Consider the following 26,298-nt stretch of genomic DNA (forward strand, 5'->3'; position numbering starts at 1 on the left):
CTTTGGGGCCTGGCACATGGAAGACGGCCAATGGGTACTTTTTGACTAGATGAATAAATCTGATTATACCTCTCATGCTTCAAACAGGGAAAGCCTCGGTTGTTTAGAAGTCCTATTGGGGACAGTGATGAGCCCATGAAGCCCCTAGCTCTTCTCACTCTGCAGTTTCTTGATGGGGGTGTGTGCATGAGGGGGAGATAGAAATCAAGCAGAGACATTTTCTGAGAGTCACGATGTCCCCGCTGTGCTGAGACCCCTGGATGGGGCAGCGTGGGGAGGGGCTGCCCGGGGTGTAAGCAATCAGTTTTGGTCTCTTCTCCAAATGCCTTGGCCTCCTCACCTCAGCAGGGTTGGGGGGGAGCAGCCTGGAGCAGCTCCCCAAGGAAAGCACTGTCTCCTGTTCTAACTACCCCCCCACCTCCTGCCTTCCTGCCCTTTCTCCTCCCCGTCAGCAAGGGCACTGCTGTGGGATGTGCCAGGGGACCCTCACGCAGTTATCTTGCCTTGGCAGAGCCCATGTGTTCTCTGACCTGAGTGGTCCTGGGCCCTAGGGCCAGGGTGTGTGAGGGCTTCTACAGCAAGGCCGTGCCCCACCCCCGCCCGGGTAACCCATTCATTACCCAAAAGGGCCGCTGCTCCCAGGAGAAACCACCAGGGAGCTCGTCCCAGGCAACCAAGGTCTTCTTCCCTTCTACCCCCTTCTCCCAAAGACCACCAGCTGCTCCTTGCCACGGTGGGTCTTTCCTCCCCCAAACCCAAAACCTGCCCTCAGGAAGGGGTCAGACAGTTCACCAGGAGGGATCAGTCGTCGACGGGACTGAAGCTGACCAGGAGGAGAAGAACTTGCATTTTGCCAGGGCTCAAGGTCAGACACCAAAGGAACGGCCCTTTAGAGGCAGGATTTCAGGTAGCTACCCGCTCACAGGCGTTCCTGGGCAGAGACCTGGCTCATCTTACAACTGTACGTGGCTCGGAGGGCCAAGGCCTGGGTCACCTCCTGTGCCCTAAAGAGACGGGAACGAGGAAGGGGATAGTGTGGCGGGCTTCAGGCCCTGCGCATTCAGCCTCCTACGGCTGAGGCTTCTCTAGTGAATTTAACAACAACCCCATTCCGCAAAGACGTGACGGGTTCTGGCCACATGGTTGGCCCCGCTCTCTTCTGATGGTGTGAGATGGAAAATCAACAGGCACATGCAGTGTGGCACGCCAAGGCGCTTAGCCCAGTGCTGGGCATGTGGGAGGCCGCCATGAGGGTCAGCGGAGGGTGCCTCTGTGGCCTGGGTCTTTGGCAGAACCTTCTGGAGAGAAGCTGGAGCCTGAGGATGTATTTCATTCTCAACTCTGTGGGGCCTCATCATGCAAAAAACATTTCTGTCCAACTCAGGTACTTTTCTTGGCAAAATAAGTTAAAAACAAAAAAGTTGAGGCAACAAAGCGCACTGAGCTGGAGAAGGGCCTTGGCCCCCCCCATCCCCCCAGTACTGTCCCCTCCTGAGCACACCTGGGGAGGCCGAGGGGCGGGGGAAGGAGGGAGCTGCGCTGAACGGCGCCGTCCTGCCCCCAGGAAAAGTCCAGGCAGCTCTCAGTGGAGCCGTGTGTGCAGCGGATCAATACGGGCTTCGGGCCGCTGACCTATTATTCACGCCAAAGGGCCTTGTTTGGATGAAGAGAAGGAGGGGGTGCACGAGTTCACAGAATCACAGTCTAGAGCTCTGCTGCCTGGCATTTCCCCCTCTCTCTGTGATGCCTTCGTTATTTATGTAGCACGAGTAATGAGGTGATTCAGGATGAGGAAGTGCTTTTCCCACAGCATGCTGGGAGCTCCTTGAGGCATGACAACAGAGGTTGCGTGTGATTTGGGCCGGAGTCCTGAGAGATAGGCACCCTGTCTTTCCCCCGCTTGGGCGCGTCCTGAAGGAGGCCAGTAATGGGCCCGGGTGGCACAAGGTAGGGCCCAATGCCGGTGCCCTTCCCTCTTAACTATCTCCTGGGATGAGTCCCACTAACCATTTTCTGTCCCCTGGTGCTGGGAATCCATCCTTAACCCATATCCCATCTGTTCCTCACCTCCTTACACATTCCCAACCCACTTGTCCTGTCATTTTGGGTTTGCGCCACCATCTTGTTTTTGCCCTACTTGCCTCTGGTAAGTCGGCTTTGGAACATTCACCTTATTACTGACCTAGAATCCTAATGGACACGGGCAGTCTCTCAGCATTCCCTGTGTCTTCCCTCCTCTACAACAGAAGAGGGTGCTGACCCTGTATCCAGCCCTGGCTCCAATCACATGCACTATTCTGCCTGCCCCTGGCTGCTCTTGGTTACCCTGCAATGTCTCCTTTCTTGGGGAGTATCCTGTGGCTTTAAGAACCTCTCTGAGATGTCCACACAGTCCCCTGCCCCATTTTTAAAAGGCTGGCATCCTGTCTAAGAGCTACCTGACTAGTCACAAAATGTGGATGGTTCCTGGCAGACCCTAGTGGTTGGAGCCCAATGGGCTGCAGGCAAAGCCATACAAACAAGGATGTTTCCAGAAGTTTGGCTTCAGGTTAGTGAATTATACCATAGGATGAGGTCAAGTTTGAGGGTTGGCGACTCATCTCAGGCAACCAGTGTCTCTGGGAGTCAGATATGGGATGGCTTACCACAAAGCCTTCCTTCCTTTTGGAAAAACGACTCTGAGCCTATCTTTTGCTGAGGTGTGGTGTCCGTTAAAAGGTGGTAAGCTGTCACGTGGCTAATTTGGAACAGACTGAAATGGAGGCTTGAGACCCCTTAGACCTGGTCTGTGTGCCGTTTCCGTGCCCACGGTGATCTCTGAAGCTCAGGGCAGGCCTCGCTTGGCTCCCACCTGCTGGACCTGCCCCTCCTATGCCACAGCTCCTGCTGGGACCGTCTGTCCTTGGGTGGGTGATGCTGAGAGATGGTGGCTGAGCAGGGGACACGTGCTGTCTCTCCCCTTCGCATCCACGGAGTGGCCGCCCGAGGGGTCTGTCTTTCTGGGGACAGGTGGGTGGGAGTAAAGCAGGTTGGCAGAAAAGTACTCCTCGTTCCCTGATATTGACCAGCACACCCCAGCCCTGAAGTACTAATGCACCAGGCCTCTGAGAGTGGCTTCCATGGCTCTGTGAAACTCATCGGATCAAATGGGGAGACCAGATGCAGCCAGCCGTTCTGGCATGGAGAATGCCACTGACTTTAGACTCGGGATGATGATGATGACAATGGTGATGATGATGGAGTTTTTCCCCCACGAAGCTCGGAGCCCACGGAAAAGCTGATGATTTCACCAACGGCAAGTCCCAGAAAGGAAAAAAAGATAGAAGGTCTCTCCCAGCAAAGCATCGCTCCTATTGTCTCTCAGGGAAGCACTGTTCGCAATGAGCTCACTGACTCCACAGTGACGCCCCATCACACCCTCCCCAAGCCAGCCGACTGGACGCACAAGTGTTCCTTTAAGAAATCCTTACTTACTCTCCAGACCACAGTCCTCCAACCACACACTCAGCTAGTGGAGGAGACAAGTGGACCAGAGACAGGGGCCTCACAGAGGTTCCTTTGAAACCAGCCCCAGCCACAACCAACCAACAGCCCTTGGCTCTGGCCCTGCGTTTCTCCCAGGAAAGCCACCTCCACTCCCAGGCGCCGCGTGCCCCACCAGGCTACAGTTCAAACCAAAGAGGCGAGGAAATCATTGCTTGTCGTTAATTCTCAACTACGTGGACAAACGGCTATAAATATTTATGATGGGAAATTTCATTATTTAAAAATTCGGCTCTAAATTTCCAGCTAACTCCATGAAGAATGCCTGCTGAACAGGTTGCAAATTACGAACAATTATTTTTCTCTTCTGCATTTGAATAGAACTTACAGCTAAAGTCATTTAAAGGGGTTAACATCCACCTTAATTAAATATTAAAGTGTGCCTGTACCTGCTGCTATTGTTGCCCCTTCGAAGAAGATATAACCTACTTTTGACAAGTTTTCATCTTTCTCTGTGGAAGACGCTACATGAAATCAAATCAGTGGCAAAGAGGAGAGTAATGAATAATCTATTTCATATTCCAACAGCACCCAGAGCTCGGGAGTGGAAAAATATTCAGTCAGAGGACGGCAAGAGGCTGCTTGGGTACCACATGACACAGCTAATGTTTAAATAATAATAATAATAAAAAGCGATAAACAAATCATTAGCCCTTAACAGTTGTTTAATGCAATTTGTTAATGAACGTAATGGTGGGGACTCATAATGAAAGAAAATAAAAACGTCTAAACAGGCGCCAAGTTGCTGGCGATGCACAATTATTTCCTTGTCAAGTTTTTATGATTTAATGAGCCCCTCTGGGACTGACGGCTGTCAGTCAGTCGTGACTTTTTGACACCATTACAACTTCAAATACAGCAGCAGGCAGGCTGTTTTCCTCGGATTTGAAATACTGAAATGATCTGACAGTTTTAAAGAAAAGATGTGCAAAAAAAAAAAAAAAAAAGAGGAGAGAGGGAGAGAAAGACAGTTGCTTTCCTTTCTTTCCACCCCCTTCCCTTCTTCTACCGGTGGATAATCTCTGGATGCTGTTTGGTAATGAAAATCCAATCACTGAGGTCATTATCTGATGAGGTTTTTGGAACAGGCAGGCTTTTTTCCCCCTCTTTATTTCTTTACTTAATGATAACCCTCAATGGGCTTGCCCCGCATGGGACGGCCAGAGCCGCACAATTTTGTTCACCATTAATTTCAGCCTTTGAAGCTCAGGGCTCAGAAGCAGCAGCAAAGCAAACCCCCCACCAAGCCGGTTCCAAAATAAGACAACCCGGCCCGCCTGAAACAGAATAGCAAATGGCCTCCCGGCCCAGGCCCGGCGGCTGACGTCAAGCCCCGCGCATCTGCAGGCATTCGCCTTCAACACGGAACATTTACAACTCTTTACAACTTAAGAGACTTTAATTAAATTGCTTTTGATTCCGGAGCAGGGTAGCATCCGCTTTATTTATTCGGTCGGGGAAACTGTTTAGTCTGCGTGAATTTTAGATGGCAAGGGCTTCCTCCTCGTCCTCGTCCTCGTCTGCGTCCTCGCCTTCACCCCGTCCCCACGTCCCCGTGAACATCATTTTTAGCCCAGGAGCCCAACCGTAGAAACGGTCCTCCATCAAAGTCTACACGTTAAGTTCCTAGAACCTTCCACAGATCTAGGCCCTGCTTCGCCTCGGTGGGCTTTCTCCCTTCCCCGGTGGAGCAGGGAAGTGGGGAGAAAACTGTGCCTCCACCGGGGCCCCCGTGCATTTCTCCTCCAGCACCCGGGAGCGCCAGGCGGGAGATCGGGGACTCCAGGCCAGCTTCTTCCGAAGCGCTCGCTATCTGGGTCACTTCTCCAGGTGGGTCGGACGGGGCTGTTAGGCCAAGGGTTATCTGTCCAGATTCTCTCACTCCCGAGGTTGAATTGGGGCAAAATCTCAGGCAAGAGCTGATAAAGAGATAGAACTGGCAAGAAAAAAAGCCATTGAGGGGTGAGCAGGGCGTCCCTCCCCGTTTCATCTACTTCGACACGAACACCAGGTTTTACTGAAATCTTTAGGAGCCGGCGGGTTTCGACCATCGGATCAACCTGGCTTGCTGGGTGGCCTGGGGAAGAGGCGTGAGGTGCAGGTCCAGAGCTGGTGACACACCTCAGCTAAGATCAACAGTTTCAAAAGCACCCACCCGAGAGGTTGGTGTAATACTTCCCCGCCATTAGTGTTTCCGAACGGGAAGGAGGTTGGTTGGTTGGTTCCTCCTTTTTAATGGTTTCTCCGATGTGTTCAGCATGTACAGAATTCCGTTATCGGAATAAAAGAATCTTGCTGAGATAGATCCCTTAAGCTGATAGGAAAATTAGCACTGCCTTCCCTCTCCTTCCCTGTCCTACATCGCTCGGCCAAAATCCCATACCATCCCTGCGAGGGCCAGACTGCAGCTTTATTTACACAATACTAAACGATTTATCGGGACACGTGCAGGCCCTGGCCTGTTTCGCTAAGTACGATTTCTCTGGTAGATTTTGCCATTCTGCATTTCCTCTCTAAACCGTCACGGTTCTTTTCTGAGTTGGGGAAAAAATATAAAAATCAAGAGCTGCGTCCAGGTGATCTCAATCACGGGCACAGGTGGTTAGCATTTTTTATGAAGAGAACAGGTTTGCTTTTCAAGGATTCAAAAGCTTCCAATTATATTCAAAAGATAGTACGGACCTCGTAAGTGACTATGAAGTCTTAAGAAAAACACATTTTGCTTCCCGACTAGGGGGAGAATGACCTCAGCTTGGGGCAACTTTAAGCCTGATCATAAATGAACTCATTTTGAACGCAATTCCCGGGTACCTCGGACAGAAAGAAACCAAAGGAAATCACAAAGCACGTCAGAGGTTTGAATACACAGTGAACTCAGGAAGGCTGCGCTAACATTTTTTTTTTTTAGAAAATCCAAGCCGCCCTTTGTAACACGCTGCAACCCCTTGTTCCTTGAAAGGAGGTTAGTGAACGTTTTCCATGAAGTTTATTTCTAGTGGATCGTCCTATAGGACTCTGCCGTATTTATAATCACATTTGAAATTTCTCACTGACGGACTCATGTTCTTGCTCTTCCTGAAATATTCATGTTCTCTTTACATGCTGGAATGGATGTGGAGAGAGTCTTGTCAGACCTTTTCCTTGTATGAGGGCTGCTTTTGGCAGTGCAGATATTAAAACCGAAAGGATACTGAGATGCTTACACAGGTCAAGGGAGAGGAGGTCACAGTTAAATATCGTGCCAGAGCTCACTTTGCCAGCAAATTCTGGGGACTATGGGATTCGGGGAAGGTAAGGAAATATTTCATGTAGCCAGTAATCGAAGTTGTGAAAAGTGGATCTTGGGCAGGCTCAGCAATAATATTCTTGGCTGTAAAAAGAACCAAAATATGCATAGAAAACTAGAGAAAGTGCTAAGTCAATTTCCCGCACAACTGACATTAAATAGCCACCTTTTCAATGAAAGCACTCAGGCAGGTAGACTATATTCATTATGCCCGGGTAGGAACAGGGCTGGTTTGCTGGAGCTGGTCACTGGCTCTGGCCCCTGTTTTTCTCTGCATTTTTATCCTTGGACATCACAGAAGGGCAATTTGGTGACAAGAGATGTGTGACAAACAGCACAGCCCATCGGATGCCCCACGGCTGACTCATCATGCCCTATCCCAAACCATGACCCCTGACATGTCCACAGGGCAAGGAAGAATGTCACCAAGGCTATTTTGGTTAGTAGATGAAATCACCAAAAGGCAAATAAACATTCACCTTCCCCTACAAAAAACAAATCTGGGTGAAGACCAACCTAGAAAAGGAAACCGACCCACATGCAAACAGGAATAGAAAATATTTTTACACTCTTTGCATTTCAGCTGAACAGTGGTGAAAAGAAGGAGGGTCATTCAGGGCCTGTCAGCGTGAAAGAATGATTCATGTGACCATTTTGTCTTAATTACTCAGAACAAGCCGTTGTTGCTGTTTATCAGGGAAGAGCAGATCCATCAGTGTCTTCGGACAGAAAAAGTGATCGCCATCAGGATGGTGACGACCAGGACGATGGCCAAGATGACCACCAGGATGCGGTTCTGGATGATTCTAGGAAAGAGCAGAGGAAAAAAAAAATTTCACATAGATACACGAAGGATTTTCTGACAAAGACCATCCAAGACCAAGCTGGCTAATCAAACGATGGCTTCACAGGTGGGGGTAGGGAGCCCAGTGTGGGGCTTGTGTGTGTGTGCGTGCGCACACGCCCGTGCATGTGTATGTGTGTGCACGTGCACGCACATGCCCAGGAGCTTTTTGGTTCTACAAATGATGCACGAGGAAATGAGCGACTCCACGGCGACTATCCCACGGCACCCGGAGAAATGCTCACTGCAAAGCTAGAGCAAATCAAATGGCTTTCCGGGCTCGGGGTACCATGTAGTAATCTGTAAGTGATCAAGGGCCCCATGCGAGCTTCTCTTCTTAATTTAAAATGTGAGACAAGCCTCATTTTTTTGCAGTGTTCCCTGTTAAAATAAAAGACTCCAAGGAAACATATGTCAGTAAGGTACTTACCTGTACAAAAATACCCGGGGAAAAGTGAAAGATTTAGGAAGAAAAGGACAGGATTAAGAAGCAAGTGTCAACCTTGCAGCTCAGGCTGTGAAACCGTCATCTGTCACTGGGGCTCACTGCTCTGTTACGCCAGGAGGAAACGTTACATTTGCTCCGTAACAAAAAGAAGATGGAAATGAGAAATTACACGAAGTCCCCGAGTGCCTCGTGTGCTTTGGTTGGTGGGTCCTCACCTCTGGGGATTCCAGCCCCCTCAGCTCCGGCTTTGCCAAATGCTGACGGGGAGCTGGGAAGCCACGACGAGCAGCAGACTGGAGACACGTGCTCCGAGATGCCTGCAGACAGTGGCCCATGAAGTTGCCTCCTAAGGTTTTAGCTCAATCTGAGAAAAGAGGTTGAACTCCAGAATGGCTTGCTGAGACCGTCAAAGGGAACCCAGGTCAAGCGGCCTCGCCCACGATCCTCCCGAAAAACCGACCACCGGGCGACGGATGGCGTGGCTGTTGGTCTGGCCAGCCGTCCAGGTGCCTAACACCCACGGGGAACCCCATCCGCCCCACCTGCAAATATCAAGCAGGAGAAGGTCCGCTGGCTGAGCCTCACAGAGACCCTGCCCTCCCAGTTTGTGTGTCTGCGAAGAAACCGCCGCTGGGTGTTGGCAGCCTTTTCTAGTTTCTGGACGAGTTTCTTTCTCGGAAGGAAGATGACATCCTTGTGGATGGAGTCCTGCTCGCCCACCCCCTCCTCTCCCAACCTAAATGGATGGATGGAGCCGGTCACATCAGACAAGCCCACTCCCCCGCGGCCCCCTGGAAGGACTAGCCCCCTCTCCTCCTGACAGGTTACAAAACGATCACATTTGCTGACACGTCTTCCGCAAAACTGCGTTAGTGCCTGTGTCCACTTCCCTCGAAGGAGATGAATGATCCGCTCGGTCCTCATTTATCACGGAAGGCTCAGCTAAGATCTGTCTCCTTTATTTCTTCCCTTCCCCACTAGAAAGGCTGTGCCCTGGCATTAATTCTTCTGCAATGACAGCTAATTCAGACTTAACAGGGCCATATTTACTCAGGAAGCAGGGAGATTCTCTGTCCCCCCCCCCCGAATAAATAAATAAAAACAGGACTTCACGGCTTGTTAAAGTGAGGCTAATTATGAACACTGATCAGTGCTACTTGGTGGCTTGATTTAAAACCCAAATTGATTTTTTCCCCTTTTCTCTGGAAGGGGCAGAAGTCTTCAGAACAGTCTCGACACATTCCGCTTGCCCAAGTCACTGTCACAATCTCTATTTACCACAGTCATCCGCGTCAGACTTGCAAAGGAATTCAGCAAAATTGAAACTCAGCAGTGAAACAGATTAAAAGCATGAAAACTCTTTAAAATTCTGCCTTAAGTAATATACGGTAGTGTGTCTCTCGGTTGACAACCATTTTATTTGTGGGTTGAGGGCCCCAAGGCATCCGATGCTAATTTATAAAGGATTAACTGCGGGTGTTACTTGTTTAATCTGAAGCATGGTTAGAAAAATGAATACACAGGAATCCCTAAATCCTCAGCTCTTCCCTGGCCTTCCTAATTGGGCTTCCCTCATCTCAAGGCAAAGAGGGGTGCGCTTCACCCGCGATCAGTCTTAACAGCTCATCTCTTTAACTCACTTAGCACACAACCAACCGATCCCAGGACAGCCTGACCTCTCCGCTGGGTCACAGACATTCAGGAAGACCTCCTTGGTGTGTCCAGAGCCTAGAGCCTTCTTCTGCTCTGCAGTCCCAGCACATGGCACAGTTGCTGACACACAAAACTGGAGACCCACCCAAAGGCTCCTGTAATATGAATTGTTCCATTCAAGGGTGAACGGAGAAGACATCTGCACAAACTCAATTTGCAGGAAAATCTCAGGGAGTCTGTTTAGATAGAGCTGAAGTTAAAAGTTGAAGTAAACCCCTCAAAGATGGAACTTCATACATATGCCTCCTCAGAGCAGTACTGGGTCTTCTCCCTGAAGGTAAGAGAAGGAACGGTCCTCACAGAAGTGAGACACGCTGTAAAGGAGGTCGGCAGGAGAGAGCACTTGCTTTCAAACCAAGGGTACAGAGGGTACAGAGGGGGGAAAACAGAATTGGAGCTGACAGAGTTGCAAGTAAGTTTGACTCAGACCAGCAACCCAGCTTTGGACCTCAAAGGCGTTGGGCTGATATGGTGCCTCTAAGGACCAGAAAAGGGAGCTGCTGGGGTCCTTGAATGGATAGGAAGGAGCCAGCCTGGAGCAGGGGAGGCAAAGGCTGGCATTGGTGGGCCCCATCTGTGAGGCAGCCTGAAGTAACAGTCACAGCCAGGGGCTGTGGGCAGGTATTGCTGTAGGCAAAGCAGAAAGGAATGCAGAGTTCGCCGAGAATCAGAAAAACAAGCCAGGAGAGGGGTTCCCAGCTAGTGAGCCAGAGAAGGCAGTTTGGGGAAACCCAAAGTAACTTCTAACTTTGGGCAAAGGGGGCTTTACGTTCAACTAGGTCTGCAGCAAGCTGTCTTAATCTCCCTTTTGAAAATGCAAAGTGTGTTTACTCAGTAAATAATTTAAGAAAGAATATACACTTGAAAGAAGACATCCATTGAAACAGCCAGGCTAAACTGCCTCCGGGCAAAAGCTTCTGCGTTTGCATGCTGCATCCTATTAAGTGAGCACACTGTGGCTTTAAAAGAATGCAGAGCCAAATTAAAAGGAATGTGGGCCCGAAACATCAAGGATTCTCCAAGTTTACATTATGAATCACAGTGCTGTTGATACAAGATGAATTAACCATTTACTTTGAGGCTGAACTCACAAAGTACTATTGAAAATACTGATCCCCGTGTGGAACCCTGGGAGCGGCTAATCTTTCCATTGCCAGTCTCCTCCCCCTCTGGAAACAAGCTCCTGCGTGTGGCTGCGGATTCAGAGGAGGCTGGTTCGAGGGGAGCAGGCGGCCAGGGCACCTGCTGGAGAAGCCCAGGAATTCCACGGTCGCAGGAGGCGTCCCCAGCATCTTCTGGCACCCAGTTCTCCTCTACTTGGAGGCACAGAGGGCTCTCACCTGTCCCTTGACGTGAGGCGTGGCCACGTGACTTGTGTTAGTGAAATGTGAGCAGATGCCTTGGCTGCTCCTCCGTTCCAGGTGGAGGCATCTGACTTCCAGTGTTGGACTCCCCCGGCTGGCTCTTCCCTTGCTCTCCGGATTCAGGAGGCTGTATGTTCCAGGAGTGCGGTTCCGAGACAGGGGAGACTGCTTCTGCCTGGATCCCGGAGTCATCGCACGGAGCATCACTGCCCTGGAGACTCCCCTGGACTCACAGCGGACTTTCAGTTGGCAAGGAAATATGGCTTAATGAGATGAGATGCAGGCATGTGACTTCGGCCAGTCCAACAGGGTGAATCTCAGAAGCTTTGCTTCGAACGCTGGGTCATCTGGATCCTACGGTGTGTGGGTGTTAGTCCCGGATCTGCTGCAGCCATTTTGTTTCCATGAGGGAAGCCGGCCTACGGAAGAAGCTGACCCACGGAGGACAGCGCAGTCCAGAGACTGGCAGAGAAATGGAACCCTGGTCCTGAACACATGGTGAACCTCTATATCAAACCACCCTTCCTCTGGACTCTGAGTTATATGAGAAAATGAATTAACTTAATTTTTCGAGTCAGTTTGAGTTACGTCTTCTGTTAGTTGAGACCTAAAGGTATTTTTAGGTTGATTTGCCCTACTTCTAAAACCAAGGTCTGGATCTACAGTGTATCTCCCCCACTTCTTCCACGGAGAATTTCCTGACCGTGCCCCCTCTCTCATTCTTGTACTTCCCTGTGCATCCCTTACCACACAGTTATTTACGATTTTCTGTTTCTGTGCAGGATTCTCCAATAAAAAGTAGACCTTCTAGCGTCTGACTCTCCTTTGTCTTTTGTATTTCTAGTGTCTCAAACAGAGGTTGGCATGGATATTCTAAAAAAAAAAAAAAAATGCTTGCTGAATGCACGAACGAGAGACTCTAGCTCCATATACTTCCCCAAAGGTTCGTGTAGTATGGTTCCTGCTTTTAAGGGCTGCTTGTAGACAAGCACGGCTTTAGGAGTTAGCTATCTGCCACCCTCCCATTAAGGATGCCAGCAGTGTCCAAACGCTTTACAAGCCTGCATTCATTAGTGGAGAGTGCGCGACACTCCGCAGGTTCAGCGCCCCGTCCTGCACGCGATTTCCTGCCTGGCCAACCAGGCCTGAATAATGATGCCCCACCTCTGGGGTCTGACAGAACAATTAGCAACCATGAGAGCATGGGCTAAACTGTGCAATGGAGCCTATACCGGTGTCTCTCTGGGAAGTTCCCAAAAACAAAGGCCGAGGGAAAGGCTCTCCAAGTTCTCTATCAACTTCAATGTTAGTATTCAACCAGCAAGAAATGAAAGCAGGAATAGGGGAAATGGTTCATTGTCATCCGCCTCTAACACTAACTTTAGTTGGAAGCATTATTTCCAAGCCCGACAGATGGTTGCCTCTGAGACTTGTATGGTTGCTATGCCCCCTGATAATGCCCATCTGGGGTCTTCTGTGTCCTGCACCTTTGGGAAGAGTCCTCAGTCTCACCCCAGGAGCCAGGTAGGGCTGACCCCACTCTCTGGTTCTACAGGGAGACATATGACCCAGGAAGGCCCAGCTAACGACAGCTCTCTATCCCTTGCACAAGTGTTTGTTAAGGAATCGGCATGCCACCCAAGCCAGAGAGAGACCTCCAGGGATTTTTTTTTCCTGGAAAATCAAGAAAAAGGTACTCTCTTTACTGGGATTGACTGTAGAGATAATGGAAGCCTAGAAAGCCTTGAGGAGGCCATTCTTCTCACCATGGAGTACGAGAATCTGCCGAAGGGTGCCAACACAGAGAAACACAGAGTCCAGAGATGAAGAAAAGAGATGGATTCCTGAAAGCATTCTTTGGACCCTTGGGTCCTGCTGTGTGCCTGAAACCTGAAGAGTCACATTTAAACTTCCCAGTTAGAGGAGCCAAACAATTCCCTTTTGACTTGAGCGAGTGCGGTTGAGGCTTCTCTCACTTTCGACCATACTGACTGTACTGAGGTGAACGGTGTCCCTTCCAACCCCGCCCCATTCTGGTCCACCCAGAACCTCAGAAGGGGACCTTATTTGGAAATAGGGTCTCTGCAGGTGTAATCTGTCAAGAGTCTTGAGATAAAATCATCTTGGAGGTTCGGTGGGCTCTCGTTCCAAGGACTGGTGTCCTTATAAGAAGACAGGACACAGAAAGACACAGGGGAAAAGGCCATGCGAGACGGTAGCAGAGACCGGAGACGCAGCTAGAGCCAAGTGACGATGGGGCCACAGAACCTGGGAGAGGTAAGGAGGGGTGCTGCTGCAGAGCCTCGGAAGGAACAGGGCCCTGCTGACTCTGAGACTGCAGACTTGAGCCCCCAGAACTGTGACGGAATACATCTGTTGTTTTAGCCACTCAGCCGGTGGTGCTTTGTAATGGCAGGACCCAGGTACATGGAATTCTTGGAGCCCAAACAGGATAGGTACCTGGTCATCCGGTGTTGGCCTTTATGATGTTGTTCTCTACCCACTGTCCCCTGGCTGCACGACATATTTACTTTGGAACTGCACAAAGCCTTCCTCCGAGGATAGGGCGGTCCCAGCCCGGTTCCCCGGAAGCTCTGAACATAGCCACGGGGCTCATGATCTTCAGGAGCTTACTGGTTCTTTCATCTCACAATGACAATTTCCACTCCCGAACCGAGCAGGCAGCTGCCCAAAGCCACATGAGAGGAGGGACCTGAGGGGACACGTCTCAGAGGACTCCTGACTCTGGGAAAAGACATTTAAAATAGGAGGAAAAACCAGATGTCATCTCTGGGTCAACTTACTGAGCCATCATCCACCGTTCATCGTCCGCATTTACTGACCTAAGTTTAGGAGAAGTGGGTTGTCTGGGAGCCCTGAGGGCACAGGGCTCAGGAGGGATACGTTCTGATAGGTGGAGAAATGAGCATACTCCAGCAAGGAACCCAGGAGATAGGAACGAGGGTCTGAGTCCTAGCACACCTAGGTTAGGTCCTGAGTGAGGGTCAGCGTAACTTAACCCCATTTCCGAACTTCTACTTCGTTCAACAGGGATCAGCAAATGCTCTCTGTAAAGGACCAGGCAGGAAATGTGTTAGCTTGCTAGAGCTGCCACCGCAAAGGACCACAGACCGGAGGCTCACACAACCGAAAAGTATTGTCTCACAGTTCTGGAGGCTGGAAGTTGGAGATCAAGGTGTCGGCAGGTTGGCTCGACCTAAAGCTGTCAGGAAGCATCTGTCCCACGCCTCTCGCCCGCTTCTGTGCTGGCACCATTTGAGGTTCCTTGGCTTGTCGATGCATTACCCCGATCTCTGCCTCCATCCTCACATGGCCCTCTCCCTGTGTGTGCGTCGGTGGCCAAATTTCCTCTTTTCATAAGGACACTAGTCATACCGCATGAGGGGATCGCCCTGCTCTGGTATGCCTCATCTTAACCAGTAACATCAGCCAAGACCCCATTTCCAAACAAGGTCACGTTCGGCACTACTGGGGGTTAGGACTTCATCATATGAATGTGGGGCGCCAGGGAGTCAGGGGAGAACACAATTCAAGTCACGACAGTAATGTTTCAGGCTTTGTGGACCATACGGTCTCTGTTGCAACTCCTAGCTCTGCCCTTCGTAGTGACAAGGCAGCCGTAGACAACATGAGCGGCCAGACATAGCTGTGTTCAAAGAAAACTTCCTATTCGGAAACTAGAATTTGAATTTCATATAGTTTTCATATGTCAACAAAATTATTTTGATTTTTTTCCCATCATGTAAAAATGTGGGTGATTTTGACCCCACAGGCCATACAAAAAAAAGGCAGTGGGCTAGATTTGGTCTTCCATCCCCGGTTTACTCACTTTTGGTCTAAAAGCTAAAAGCTAGGTAAGGCAGGAGAATAGGGTGGTCCCTGTGCCACGCACAGTCGGGTCCTACTGAGGAAAAAAGGAAACAGAGTCCCTGCCCTGTGGGAGCTGGGGGTGTCACAAGGAGCTGTTACAGAAGGCTGACAACAAGGGCCGTCACCAGAGCAATGCCAGCGCGTGACAATTTGCCGTGTGCCCACCATCCTGGATTGGCCGGGGGTGACCTGCAGCAGGGCATGCCATGACACCTTGCTTTCAGTTTCTTCCCCAGCAAACCCAGCCAGCTCACCAACCACCCTGGGGAGAAGAGGATTAGCTCATTGAAGATTATAAAGCACTTTGAAAAGGTAAAGCCCTTTCGGTACGTGCAGTTGGCAAAGAATTCAGTGAAAGAGGATGCCACTTCAGGAAAGGTGAGAGGCAGGAGGAAGGTTGTCAGGAGGCCGGAAAGGCTGCCCAGGAAACTTCCAGAGGCTGGCTGGGAAGGTGGAGGCAGCAGTCCAGGGAGCCACTGCCTCGTCAAGCCCACTGGGCTTCTTGTCCCCACAGGCCTGGCGGCCATCTGGGCCTCGCAGTGACACTCTCCCCAGCAGGGCTACCTTCTCTTGGAGGGGGCAGCGTGAACATCAAAGGCAAAAGGAGGGGGTCCCATCAGTCGGCTCAGGGATCCCTTCCCGGCCCGGGAAGGCTGCCAGCCAGTACCTGTCGGAGGCACTGGTAAAGCCGAAGGGTCTTGATCAGGGATCTGCAGCTACCGTGCACTCTGGTGCCAAAGGTGGATGGCGAGTTTCAGCCTGGGTGCCACGGCAACTACCATTCCTAAGCACGGACCTGACCGTGGCAAGGGGCCCGGAGAGTGGCTGGCTGGCTACGGGGCTTTCAGATAGAATCAAAGGGTTCCGAAAGAACTTGAAAGGAATGAAGTCATGATGTTCTAGAAGCTCCTGGTCGGGAGTCTTCCTCTTAGAGTGGAGGACCCCGCGGCCCTGGGAAGGGACCTGCCCAAGGCCAGCCATCTGGGGGCCCAGCCACGTCTTCAGACCCCCAGGCCCATTCTTGTTTCGCGGTAATGCTCGGGCTCATCCGAGCGGCCAGTGCCACCGTGGCGATGCGATGGCCATTCACACACGTGCTGCTGCGAAGAGGACCCGCGCGACAAAATCAAGGAACGCAACCCAACACGTGGGCAACCGAGAACAGTGGTTCCCGTGCTCCAGGCTGAGGCTGATGCGAGAAGAGCAGAGCGACATGGAAGGCTCCTTGTCCCTGAACACAAGATGACTCAATTGAAAGGACTCACTGTTTCTCTGACATGGTGTCCCTTCGACTACTTCAGTGTTCAAATGTCCTCTGTTTTACGGCATGATGGTGATAGCAGATGGCAGGTTTTTCCCCAATGACCTTATTTGGACATTGGAAATACACTCTCTCCTTGGAAATTATTCTCTCTTACTTGGCTAAATAAAAAGTGGACAATCCTCTGTCCTGGATTTAAAAAGAAAAAGTCCTAATCTGAGAAATGTGCAAGGTTTCGAACCTGGGAGCTAGAAAATCCCACCCACCTGGGCTCTGAGGCGATTCCTCCTCCGGCCTGGACAGGACGGCGCCCCTGGTGCTGGCGGTGGCAGCCTGGTCAAGGACAGACGCAGACACGGCCCCGACACGCCAGCAGCTCGTACTGACCGGGCGTGTACTCCGGGCCGAGTGCCCTTCTGGCATCTTCTACACTTTGTTGAACCTTCACAACAACCCCGTGAGGTGGAGACTCTTCTCATCCCCACTTTCCCCAAGGCCTCAAATCGCCCCCTCGAGCTTATCTTCCACCCCTGCAGGACACCCCAACAGCACAGTGGTTATTATGTAACCGGTGCGTCTTATGTTCCCTACCAGACTCTTCTCGGTTGTTTGAAGGGTGAATCTTTGACATCTCCATCTTTATATTCTTCTCCATAGACACAGTAATTGGGTATGCAGGTTAATTTTGTTGAAAGTACAGAACGTTAATTAACCAAAGTCAACTCTTTTCTTAGTGCCTGGTGTAAACGCACGGAAATTACTAAGATAATGTTCATTTTTATTCAGTAGCATATTTGTCAGCTTTCTTCAGTCTGTTGTCCTCTCTGCCTCTCTCTTCTAGGTGAAGACATGATCGCCGGATCCCTCACTGGATTTGGGGACAAAGGGAATGGCACTCGTCTTCTGGGGGCTGTTCCCCCATGACTGCCCGTTGCCCAGTGACCTGGGACTGCATGATTTTTTTTACGTTTACGTCACTTATCATACAGATGAGGGAATATGCTACAGGAAGACTCCAGGTCTGCGGAAGATTTAATTTAATGCATCTGTTGGAATAGAATACCTGACAGAAAAGAAAATCAGGCGGGAGAATTGGCTAGACTCACGATGTGATCCTGGGAAAGGACTAAAGGTCTCTTCATCCATGAAATGTAATGAAAGAATCTCTCCCAAGTACTCTCTGCACGGGGTGTGGGTAGCGATAAACTTCCAGACCATCTTAAAAAGGCAAGGTGAATTTTGTGGTCTTGGATGCTTATGGCATGTGTGGTGTCATTTAATCTCACAATGATCCTGATTGATGAGAACCCAGATTTGGTGGCTCAGGCCCACGCGGGGAGAAGGCCAGGCCCACTCCAGATGTGGCCCTGGTAAAGTTCTCAGCGCAAAGCACACTATCATGGTGTCAGGCCAGGAGAGCACCCCCTTCCCAATCCCCAGTTTTAGGTGCTGCTCCCCTCCCCCTTCCCCACCCCTGCTGGGTGCCCTGAGTCCCCCACTCGCGCTGGGCCCTGTCCCTAAATCATGAGGCAGCCTCACTGCCCTGCTGACCTGGCCACCGCCAGTTCCTCCTGGCTGAGGGCCCCCCACCCTTTCACCCTCCAGAGCAGCTGGGAACTGCATCTGGGCAGAAGCTGACCAGCTACCTTCATTTCTGGAGACAAACTGCTTGGATTTGAATCCAGGACCTGCCACACACCAGCTGTGCTGGTTGCTTCCTTATTTCTCCGAGATTAAGTCCTTTTGACGGCTTTAGTGTGAGAATGTTCTTATTTTATGATGTGACGGTGATAGTAGATGGCAGTGCTTTTCCCATGTCCTTACTTGGACAGTGGAAATGTTCTCTCTCTTACTTGTCAAAACAGAAAGTGGACCATCTCCTTCGGTCCTCTATTTAAAAAAAAAAAAAAAAAAAAAAACCAAAAGTACCAACATGAGGAGTCTGGAAGTTCCAAAGAACCAATGCGTCAGTTTCCTCGTTAGAAAAAAGTGGGGCTGATGATAGCAGTACCTCAATGACTTACATTAATAAATGAGTGAATTCAACACGAAGTGCTTTAAGGTCAGTGCTTGGTAACAGTAACTCCGTAGAGAACTCTAAGAATTATTATTTTTCCACTCCTATTATCGCTCACAGATCTCCCCACAAGGGGCCCTGAAACCCTTGTTTGGCTGCTCCCCACCCCCCCGAAGTGTTAGGCAGCTCCCCACCCCCACATCAGGTGGCTTGGCCTGGAAAGCCTGCAGATTTCTCTCAGATTCCCGCAGGGCACATCCTGGCGCTGCCCCTGATTAGCTGGCCTTGCGGGGTCCAGGCTGAGCCACTCTCCCGGAAGCCCCGTCTTCAGCAGCTACCAAGTTCCTCAGGAAGGTGAAGGCTGCCCTTTCCAGCTCTGTTAGTGTCCCCGGGAACACCCTGTGACAAGCCAAGATGCCTCTTCTGAGCCACGGCTGGTTGAGATCACGCTGGGGGAGACACAGCTGCCTTGGCTTTAGTGTTGGGCTCTAACATTATTTCCCTGCAAGATATGACGTTCGATACTTATCTCCTAATTGTTATGGATTTACACCTTTCTTCTTTCTTGGTGTCAGGAGGAAGAAACATTCTGGCAGAAGTTTATCAGCCACCTGCATCTCTGTCAACTCTTGAGGGATGTGGTTACAATTTCTACATTATAACATCAGAACTTCTCTGTCTTGTCCAGATTTGGTTCTGTGGCAAGCCGAACGGGATGTCTAAATTGTATCCCCACTATGCCAGTCCCGAGACTGCTTCTCCTTAGATCCTCCTCTTGTCCGTTTATTGCTTTTCTCTGCCTCACAGAGAGGCTGACTCCTGCCGCCATGCCAACCCCTGTCGGCTGGCTTCCCGCTGCATTCAGCCAATGGGAGGCACTGGGAGGACTAGGGGAACACTAGCGGCGCGTGGGGGTCGGGGAGAAGTCAAGATATTCTTCCCTGTCTTCCTCTGCCTTCTCAGCAGCTCCATCTCCACTGTGGCTCCAGACAGACAGGTCTCCACGCTTCTAGCTTCCATCAGGTGACCCCAGTCCTGGGCTCCGGGCACCCTATTCTGCCTACTGGTCCCTCCATTCCAGGCAGGGGACTTCCTACCAGTGCTAATCCCTGGGCTACTCTGTTTTTCTGGTGGGAGAGTATATGACGCCTCCAGCAGAGGGTACGCCACTGCTCAGACTTCCATGGCCTTCACCATCTTTCCCCTTAAACTCACCTTACACACCCCAAAGCAGTATTAATCATTTTGGAGCAGGTTAAGAAGGCCTCCTCTGAAGGCTTATTACTGATAAGCAGGATGGCTGGCTCATAGTTCTTTGGGGGGAAGGAGGGTGGGGTGGGGTGACAGTCAGATGGCAGGATCCTAAGGTTTGTGCCAGGGGAAGCCACATCACCTGCTGGCAGGAAAACACGTGTTCTTCTCTCTAACTAAGGACGGAAGTCCTGTGGGGAGGTGGGGGGAGAGCCAGACAAGGCTGTGGGCACCACAGGCAGGGGCCGGGAGAACCAGGAGCGTCTGCCCTTTCTCTAAATTGGGGGGCTGCTCCTGATTGCTAGGGGACTCAAAGTGGGCTGAGTGCAGCCAGATCTTCTGATTTGCCAAGAGCAGCCAGCAATTGTGCTCCTTCTGTGAAATCTCCCAAGTTTTAATTATTGGCAACCGAGTAAAAGTTTTCCAAAACACTGGGTGGCCAAACAAAGCACATCTGTCAGTGGGGCGGAGCGGGCCTGTGGGTCTTCAGTCTGTGACCTCTGACTGCTTATTATGGAACAAATTAAAAGGCAGGGGGTGGCTGGGTGAAAGCATCCTGCCCTACGCCCGTCCTGGGGATTCCCTCGGAGGCACTCCTGACCCCGCGGAAGTGTGAAGCGCGGCCTCGACAGGAGCGGCAATACCGGGGTCCACACTGAGTGCATCCAACGTAGCCCATAACCGACTCCTAACGACCGGATCGAAGGTCAGCAAGGAGTCAACAGAAGCCACAAGCCAGCTCGCGTGTGCCTTGCGGACGTCTCACGAGGTGATGAAAAGCCCAGGCAGAGGTCGGCTGGACCCCCCATCCGCAGCCCCCGCGACCTTCGCAGTCTGGACGACGCACCGAAGAGCCTGCTGGTGATTCTCGAGAGGGCTGGTGCACATCTTACACGCAATGTCTCAAAGCTCGCAGGCCTGTGAGGGGACCCAGCAGTTCCTCCGCTGGAGGGTAGGTGGCGAAGGGAGATCTGCCGTCTACTGAGTGATCTTGTGAAAAACAAGGAAACGTGCCTCAGTTTCCCCCCTCTAAACTGCTAGTAACCTTATGCGACCCAAGCACTCCTGAGGACGGATGCTGAGGACTACGTTTACGGACTTGATAAAAATAAAGAAAATAAATTGCTGAGGAGTAGAGTGGACTTTGAACACATTCTCAGGTTCTTTCTTTCGCTGCAATAAATAGAAAAACCAACCCTTACTTAGGAGGGATCTTCACGGAGCTGAGCCAAAAAGCAGCCCGAATGTTACAATGAAGGAGCCACTTTTTTTTCTCTCTCATCCTTTGGAGGGGCTGCCCTCAAGCTCCTTGGCCTTCATTTTCAAAAGTGGATGGCAAAATCCAACCCCCGACGAGCAGCTACCAGACAACATGAGGACGCCTAGTTACCAAGAGAAGGTGGTGTCACTCCAGGTCCTTGCCAGAGGGCACGACCTCAAAGGCCCCTGCTGAACATCCGTCAGAAGTCCAGCGGAGGGAACTGGCAGTGACTGAGGAGTCTAATGAATGGGGTCCATCTCTCCTGGAGACACCAGGGCCTCTCGCTGGAGCAGCGGGGCCTCGGGGAGGCCACCTGCACCTCGCTGTTGAGGTTCACACACGCGCTGTCACCGGTGCTTGGCGCCACGCCACCGGCTCACGCAGAGGAACAGTGAGACGCAGCCTGTGGAACCCCTGCTTCCCGAAGGATGCTCTTGAACCTGGTGTTTATTACCCTGAACAGCGTGTGTCCCTGCAATGAGGTCCCACGGGAAGGTGTTCTCGCTCGTCGGGGTCGGGGAAAGAGCTGTGTTTTTATCTAATGGGACTGACTCATGTCACTGCAACTATCTTCCTCTTCAAGGCGCCGCCCGGATGCCCCGAGATACGTGCGTGGCCCACCTCTCGCTAACGTCCAAGTCGGAGCACTAACCTCACTCCTGACTTCATCTTATATATAGAAAATCTACTGTATATATTCGGGTAATTTGCTATAAATCCTTGTGGGACCAGACAGGACAGTTTACACATAGGCACTGAGGAACTGAGAAAACGAAAGCAACTCATGTCCTCCTGGGTCGGCTACTTGAATGATTCTGGCTTTATTTCCCCTCATATCCCCAAACAATCCTGTACCATGTGATACTTGGAAAGCGAGTTTGCACGTTTACCGAAACAACAGGACATATCCATTTTCCCCTTGAATCTCCTTTCATGGCCAGCATGGGGCGATTTCCAGAACAAACCCAGACTTGGGTCTTGGGGCCCCCCGGGTTCCTCCATAGCCAAGTGCAGTGGATGGTGGGTCCCCTTTGTTCGGGGATTTACTTCAATTGTCTTAACAACGTGGACCTCCTTTGTGAAAGCTGAAGGCGTTCCCAGCAAATGTTGGCTGCAAACACACCAGCTGAAATGTTACCACGGTCACGGCTCTTCCTTGAACAATCTAAAGCATATTTCTCTCTGTATATATTTGGTTTTTCTGATGCTTGAAAGCCTGGAAAACAATCATAGCGGAGGCCATTTCTGAGATGGCACTAAAAGAACCTACTCGGAGACAGATAAAAATAATGAGAATCTTTCTGTCAGGAAAGATTTAGAAAATATCACTGGCATTATTAAAATTTAATTTTGTACTCGGCTTTTTGGTTCCCCTTTGCGGTGATAATGAGCAGGACTGCACACCTCCGTCTCGCTAGCACTTGTTTTGTGCAATAAATTCAGCCTTCCAGTCTGAAGACATTTCAGACAACAGTGTTGACTGCTATAGGCTTATTTTTCACCCTGTGCTGTGCTTTGAGTCTTCCTATAAAAACCAGTTCATGAGATAATTTTCCACAAGGCCGGTGGAACTAATAAAAATCAATTTTGCCCAACTGGTTCAGAGAAATCTTGGGAATAGCCAAGGCAGAACCGCAAAAAAGGAAAAAAAAAAAAGAATCAATGTATTCACTAATGGTTTACTTGATAGAGAACTATCAAATTAGCTGACAGGAGATGCTTGGCTGTAGGAATTTTCCTTTCGGCCTCAACAGAACATCTTTTAAGAGTCTAGGAGAAAGCTTTTCTTCCCAGTGGTTGAAGATACTCGAGAGTAGTAATTCTGAGTTGCCCATGCCTTGGGTGACAACAAGACCTGAAGGATGGTGGCCTCTGTTGAAGTCTTATCGGACCCTCTGGTCTTATGAATGGCTGGGCTGAGTTTTACACAATTTGCTCCAAGGCCACAGGATCAGTGGGCCAGGGACCCAGTGCGTTCAAATATGTCAGGTTCTTGAGATAACCTCATTGCACTTCCGCCATGACAACCCATCGGACCCCTTGTTTTGGCTTCCTGCCAAGGGAAGTGGGATTCCCAAGGGGCACCTCTTTTATAATCTGGAAACAAGAGCAGAGTGTGGTGGCATGCAGAGCACAATCTCTAAAACACATGCCTGAACTACTACTTCCACTTCATTAGCTTGTGATAGTAGTTGGTATGCCTAAAACAAATGGCAAGGCTTTGTGCAGGGGAAAAAAAAAGACTGGAAGGAAGTGTAGTCAAGTGTTAACAGTTTTCCTATGTGACAGGTGGTAGGTGTTTTTTCACCTATCTTTACGTATTTCTACATTTTCTTGAACTGTTGATTATTGTGTATATAATTATTATTTAAAATCACACTAAGAATTGAGTAAATGGAAAAAAAATTCACAAGGTTGTAAGAAAACAAGGGGATGTGTGAGAAAAAGAAAAACAATGGTAAAATTTATTTTTTATATTTTTTTGTGCCTTATACTCTTTTAGGTACTTTACACAAATTCTTTTATTGAATTCTCCTAACACATCTATGACAAAGGTATCAATGTTCTCATTTTCCAGAGGAGGAAACTGAGGCTCAGGGAGGTTAATTTGCCCACAATCACACAGCAAGTCAGTGGCAAAGTTGGTATTTAAAGTCAGGCCTGATTTCAAAGACCACGTACCGCGTGCATGGTGTGAAGAGCAATCATGGGCATTGTGTCACATGCTACATTCTAGCTCACTTTGCATTTATGAATAAGATCAGGGATAACAACATCTGTTCTTTTTTTTCCTACCTTATAGGTTCTTGTGATGTTCAAATTAGATCACGCATGTAAAAACAGAAAATGCAAAGTTCTGCTCAAAGGAATATGGTGATGTGATAATATTTCATATAACACTGGTGAGTTGAGAATTGCCACAAATGCTGCTCGGATACTGGTGATTTTCAAAGAAAACAATACACTAAAATAGAATTAATACTAAAACCCCATTGAACGAATTTGTTCTTGATGACTCAGAAGGCGTAAGAGGATCTTGAACTATCCCACTGGGAATGAAGACCACCAGTTTTCTTGCCCATAATATGCTAGCTAAAAAGCAAAGGTTGTAAACAGTACGTACGTTATGACCCCAATTTTGCAAAAAGGAAAACACATACCTAAGCTTAAAGTAATAATTGAGGCTAGATGTTGGGATCATGCAGATTTTTAAAAAATCTCTCATTTTCCAAATTAGTTTCTGTCAAGAATAGGCACTAAGTTCACAATCAGAAAAAAAAATTCAGTCACCACATACATATACAAAAACATTACCTTCTTTCCTGGATGAGATTGCAAAATAAATTGTGAGTTTTGTGGTTGCTTGAATTCTCGTGAAATAAAAGTTGATTTGGAATGCATTTCAAACCTTAAAATGAGGAGTGTAGACACCTCATTTTCTTTACACAAGTCGGGCTCAGTCTCTTGAGAGCTTTTGCCACATGCAACTTGACTGTGAATCATCAGGGGTCAAGAAATCAGAGACAACACAATGCAGTCGGAGAAAAAGAAAACCTGCTTGGGATTGCCATGATGTCGATAGGACAGTAGTGTCTGGTCTGATTTCTAGAATGACCTGATCATCTGCATGGGGCTCTGAAGGGGACCTGGGCCTCGGGACCAAGCACACAAGCAGTAGCTTAGCAGGAAAGTGTCACCCGGTTTGGAAAAACAAGGCCCAGTTCAGATTTCAAGCAGTGCCACCAAGGAAGCTATTTTTAAGTATCTAATTGCATTTGTAGCATCTGGCATTTTGCACGCTCCATTTTTATGACTTCAGCATGATACATGTTCCCTAAGACAAACAAACAAAAGAGAGATTACGTGTGGGACACTGGAGTCATGTTGAATATTCCCAGTACAGAAATATTATAATATGCCCTAGAGATTATTCCAGGGCCAAATAAAACATGACCCAACGTATAGAACCTCCGAATGAGGACTACTTGGCAGCCGAGGAGAACAGGGATTTACTTCATTTATTAGCCAGTACACAGGCTCAGAGGCTAACATGCACTGATAGGAAATGCCAACATTTCAACTTAAATCAAGCCTAGAGCCCATAACATCGACACTTCGCCTTTCAGCAGAAGATCACAAACGGCACAAATCTGGGTTTCTTGTACTAATTGGGGAGGTTTTCTAATTTGCTTATGATATCTGCCTCATGTCGAGCTAATCTTCCTCCAGTTACCTCCTAACACTGTCTGAAATAATCCGCTTACTCCTGGTCTGTCTGCAGTACTTTGTATCAAATAGCGCTGGCTGTCGGCACAAGGCGGCCCCGAGCCCGGGCATCGCGGAGCGTGTCCGCCACCGCAGACGCCTGGGCCGGCAGGACGGGGGCGAGGCGCAGGGCGCAGCCAGGCTTTCGAGTAAGTCCCCGTGATGACGTGCGGGCGACGCGGCGCTCATTAACAACTGAAAGCATCATCTGGTAACTGTTTTGAAAAGGCTGCGACAGACCATGCTGCTTTCCCAGACAGGCGGGCAGACTATTCGGGGGTGTTCGGCAGCCGATGGCCTTATGACTACCAACATCCATACTGGGTCTAAGAAAAACTTTTTTCCTAAATAGAGCACATCCCCCGACCACCCTCTGTGAAGGCTCATGTAAACATTTAATGGTACAACCACGAGGCTCCACGGCTCCGGGTGGGCAGTGCCATTTGGGCAGCATCACTGCCCTGATCTCGACCCAGTTTCAATGTGTTAGATTTTTAAAAGAATTTTAGGGAAGGAGAGGTTTTAATTTTCAAAAAACAGAATGGCTTTGAATGCTAATGCTCGTCGAACATGCTGTAAGTGCACGCACGTGCGTGGGAACCCCCACACGCAAAACCCAGGCTGGGCTGTGGCGCCCAGTGGTGCGTGAAGCATGGGACGTGGGGTGGAAGGCGTCCCAGGGGAGCCTGGCTGTGTGACCTTAGGCAGAACGCCGGCTCCTTCTGGGCCCCTGTTTCCTTATCTGCAACGTGTTGGGTGTGGGGGTGTGCCAGGACTGAGGGAATTCTAAGATTCCTTCTGCCGCTAAGAGTCTACAGTCATTCATTAGAAGGTCCTTGCTCTTTTTCTTACACATGTGTCCATTCTGAGCTAGCAGACCCCACATCTTTCCCCCTTCCATGCAACACACACTTGAAAACATTTCCCTCACACTTTTAGACGCGACTGAAGAGGGAAAAAGTTATATTGTTTAATCCTACTTTATAGGAATTTGCTCTTTTATTAGAAAACAGACCCAGAACAGTGATCAGTAAGGTATATGTACCCAAAGTGGGGGGGCTGGGGGGCTGGGAGGGGAAGGAAAAAAGAGGCCGCCTTCAAGTGCCTTGTGGAAATGTATAAAACAAGCAGCGAGATAGTCCTTTGCCAAACA

At 49.7% G+C, this 26,298-nt stretch overlaps 1 protein-coding gene across 6 annotated transcripts in view; it reads right to left on the bottom strand.

Annotated features, from left to right (window-relative positions):
- Positions 1–4,190: 4,190 nt before the first annotated feature.
- Positions 4,191–26,298, bottom strand: part of VTI1A (vesicle transport through interaction with t-SNAREs 1A) — a 348,230-nt gene continuing 326,122 nt past the window's right edge. For 4 of the 6 annotated variants that reach the window (XM_040623957.1, XM_040623958.1, XM_008684600.2 and 1 more), the window contains one exon: positions 4,191–7,635. Coding sequence is in view for 2 of the 6 variants with exons in the window: in XM_008684600.2 (XP_008682822.1) it covers positions 7,542–7,635 (94 nt within the window). In the remaining 4 variants the exon portion in view is untranslated. Of the gene's footprint in view, positions 7,636–21,671; positions 22,096–26,298 lie in introns of those variants that run through there. The other 2 variants (XM_040623962.1, XM_040623956.1) reach the window with 1 other exon arrangement.

The sequence above is a fragment of the Ursus maritimus genome, unplaced genomic scaffold (assembly GCF_017311325.1).
Source record: "Ursus maritimus isolate PB19 unplaced genomic scaffold, ASM1731132v1 scaffold_7, whole genome shotgun sequence".
Classification (NCBI taxonomy): domain Eukaryota; kingdom Metazoa; phylum Chordata; class Mammalia; order Carnivora; family Ursidae; genus Ursus; species Ursus maritimus.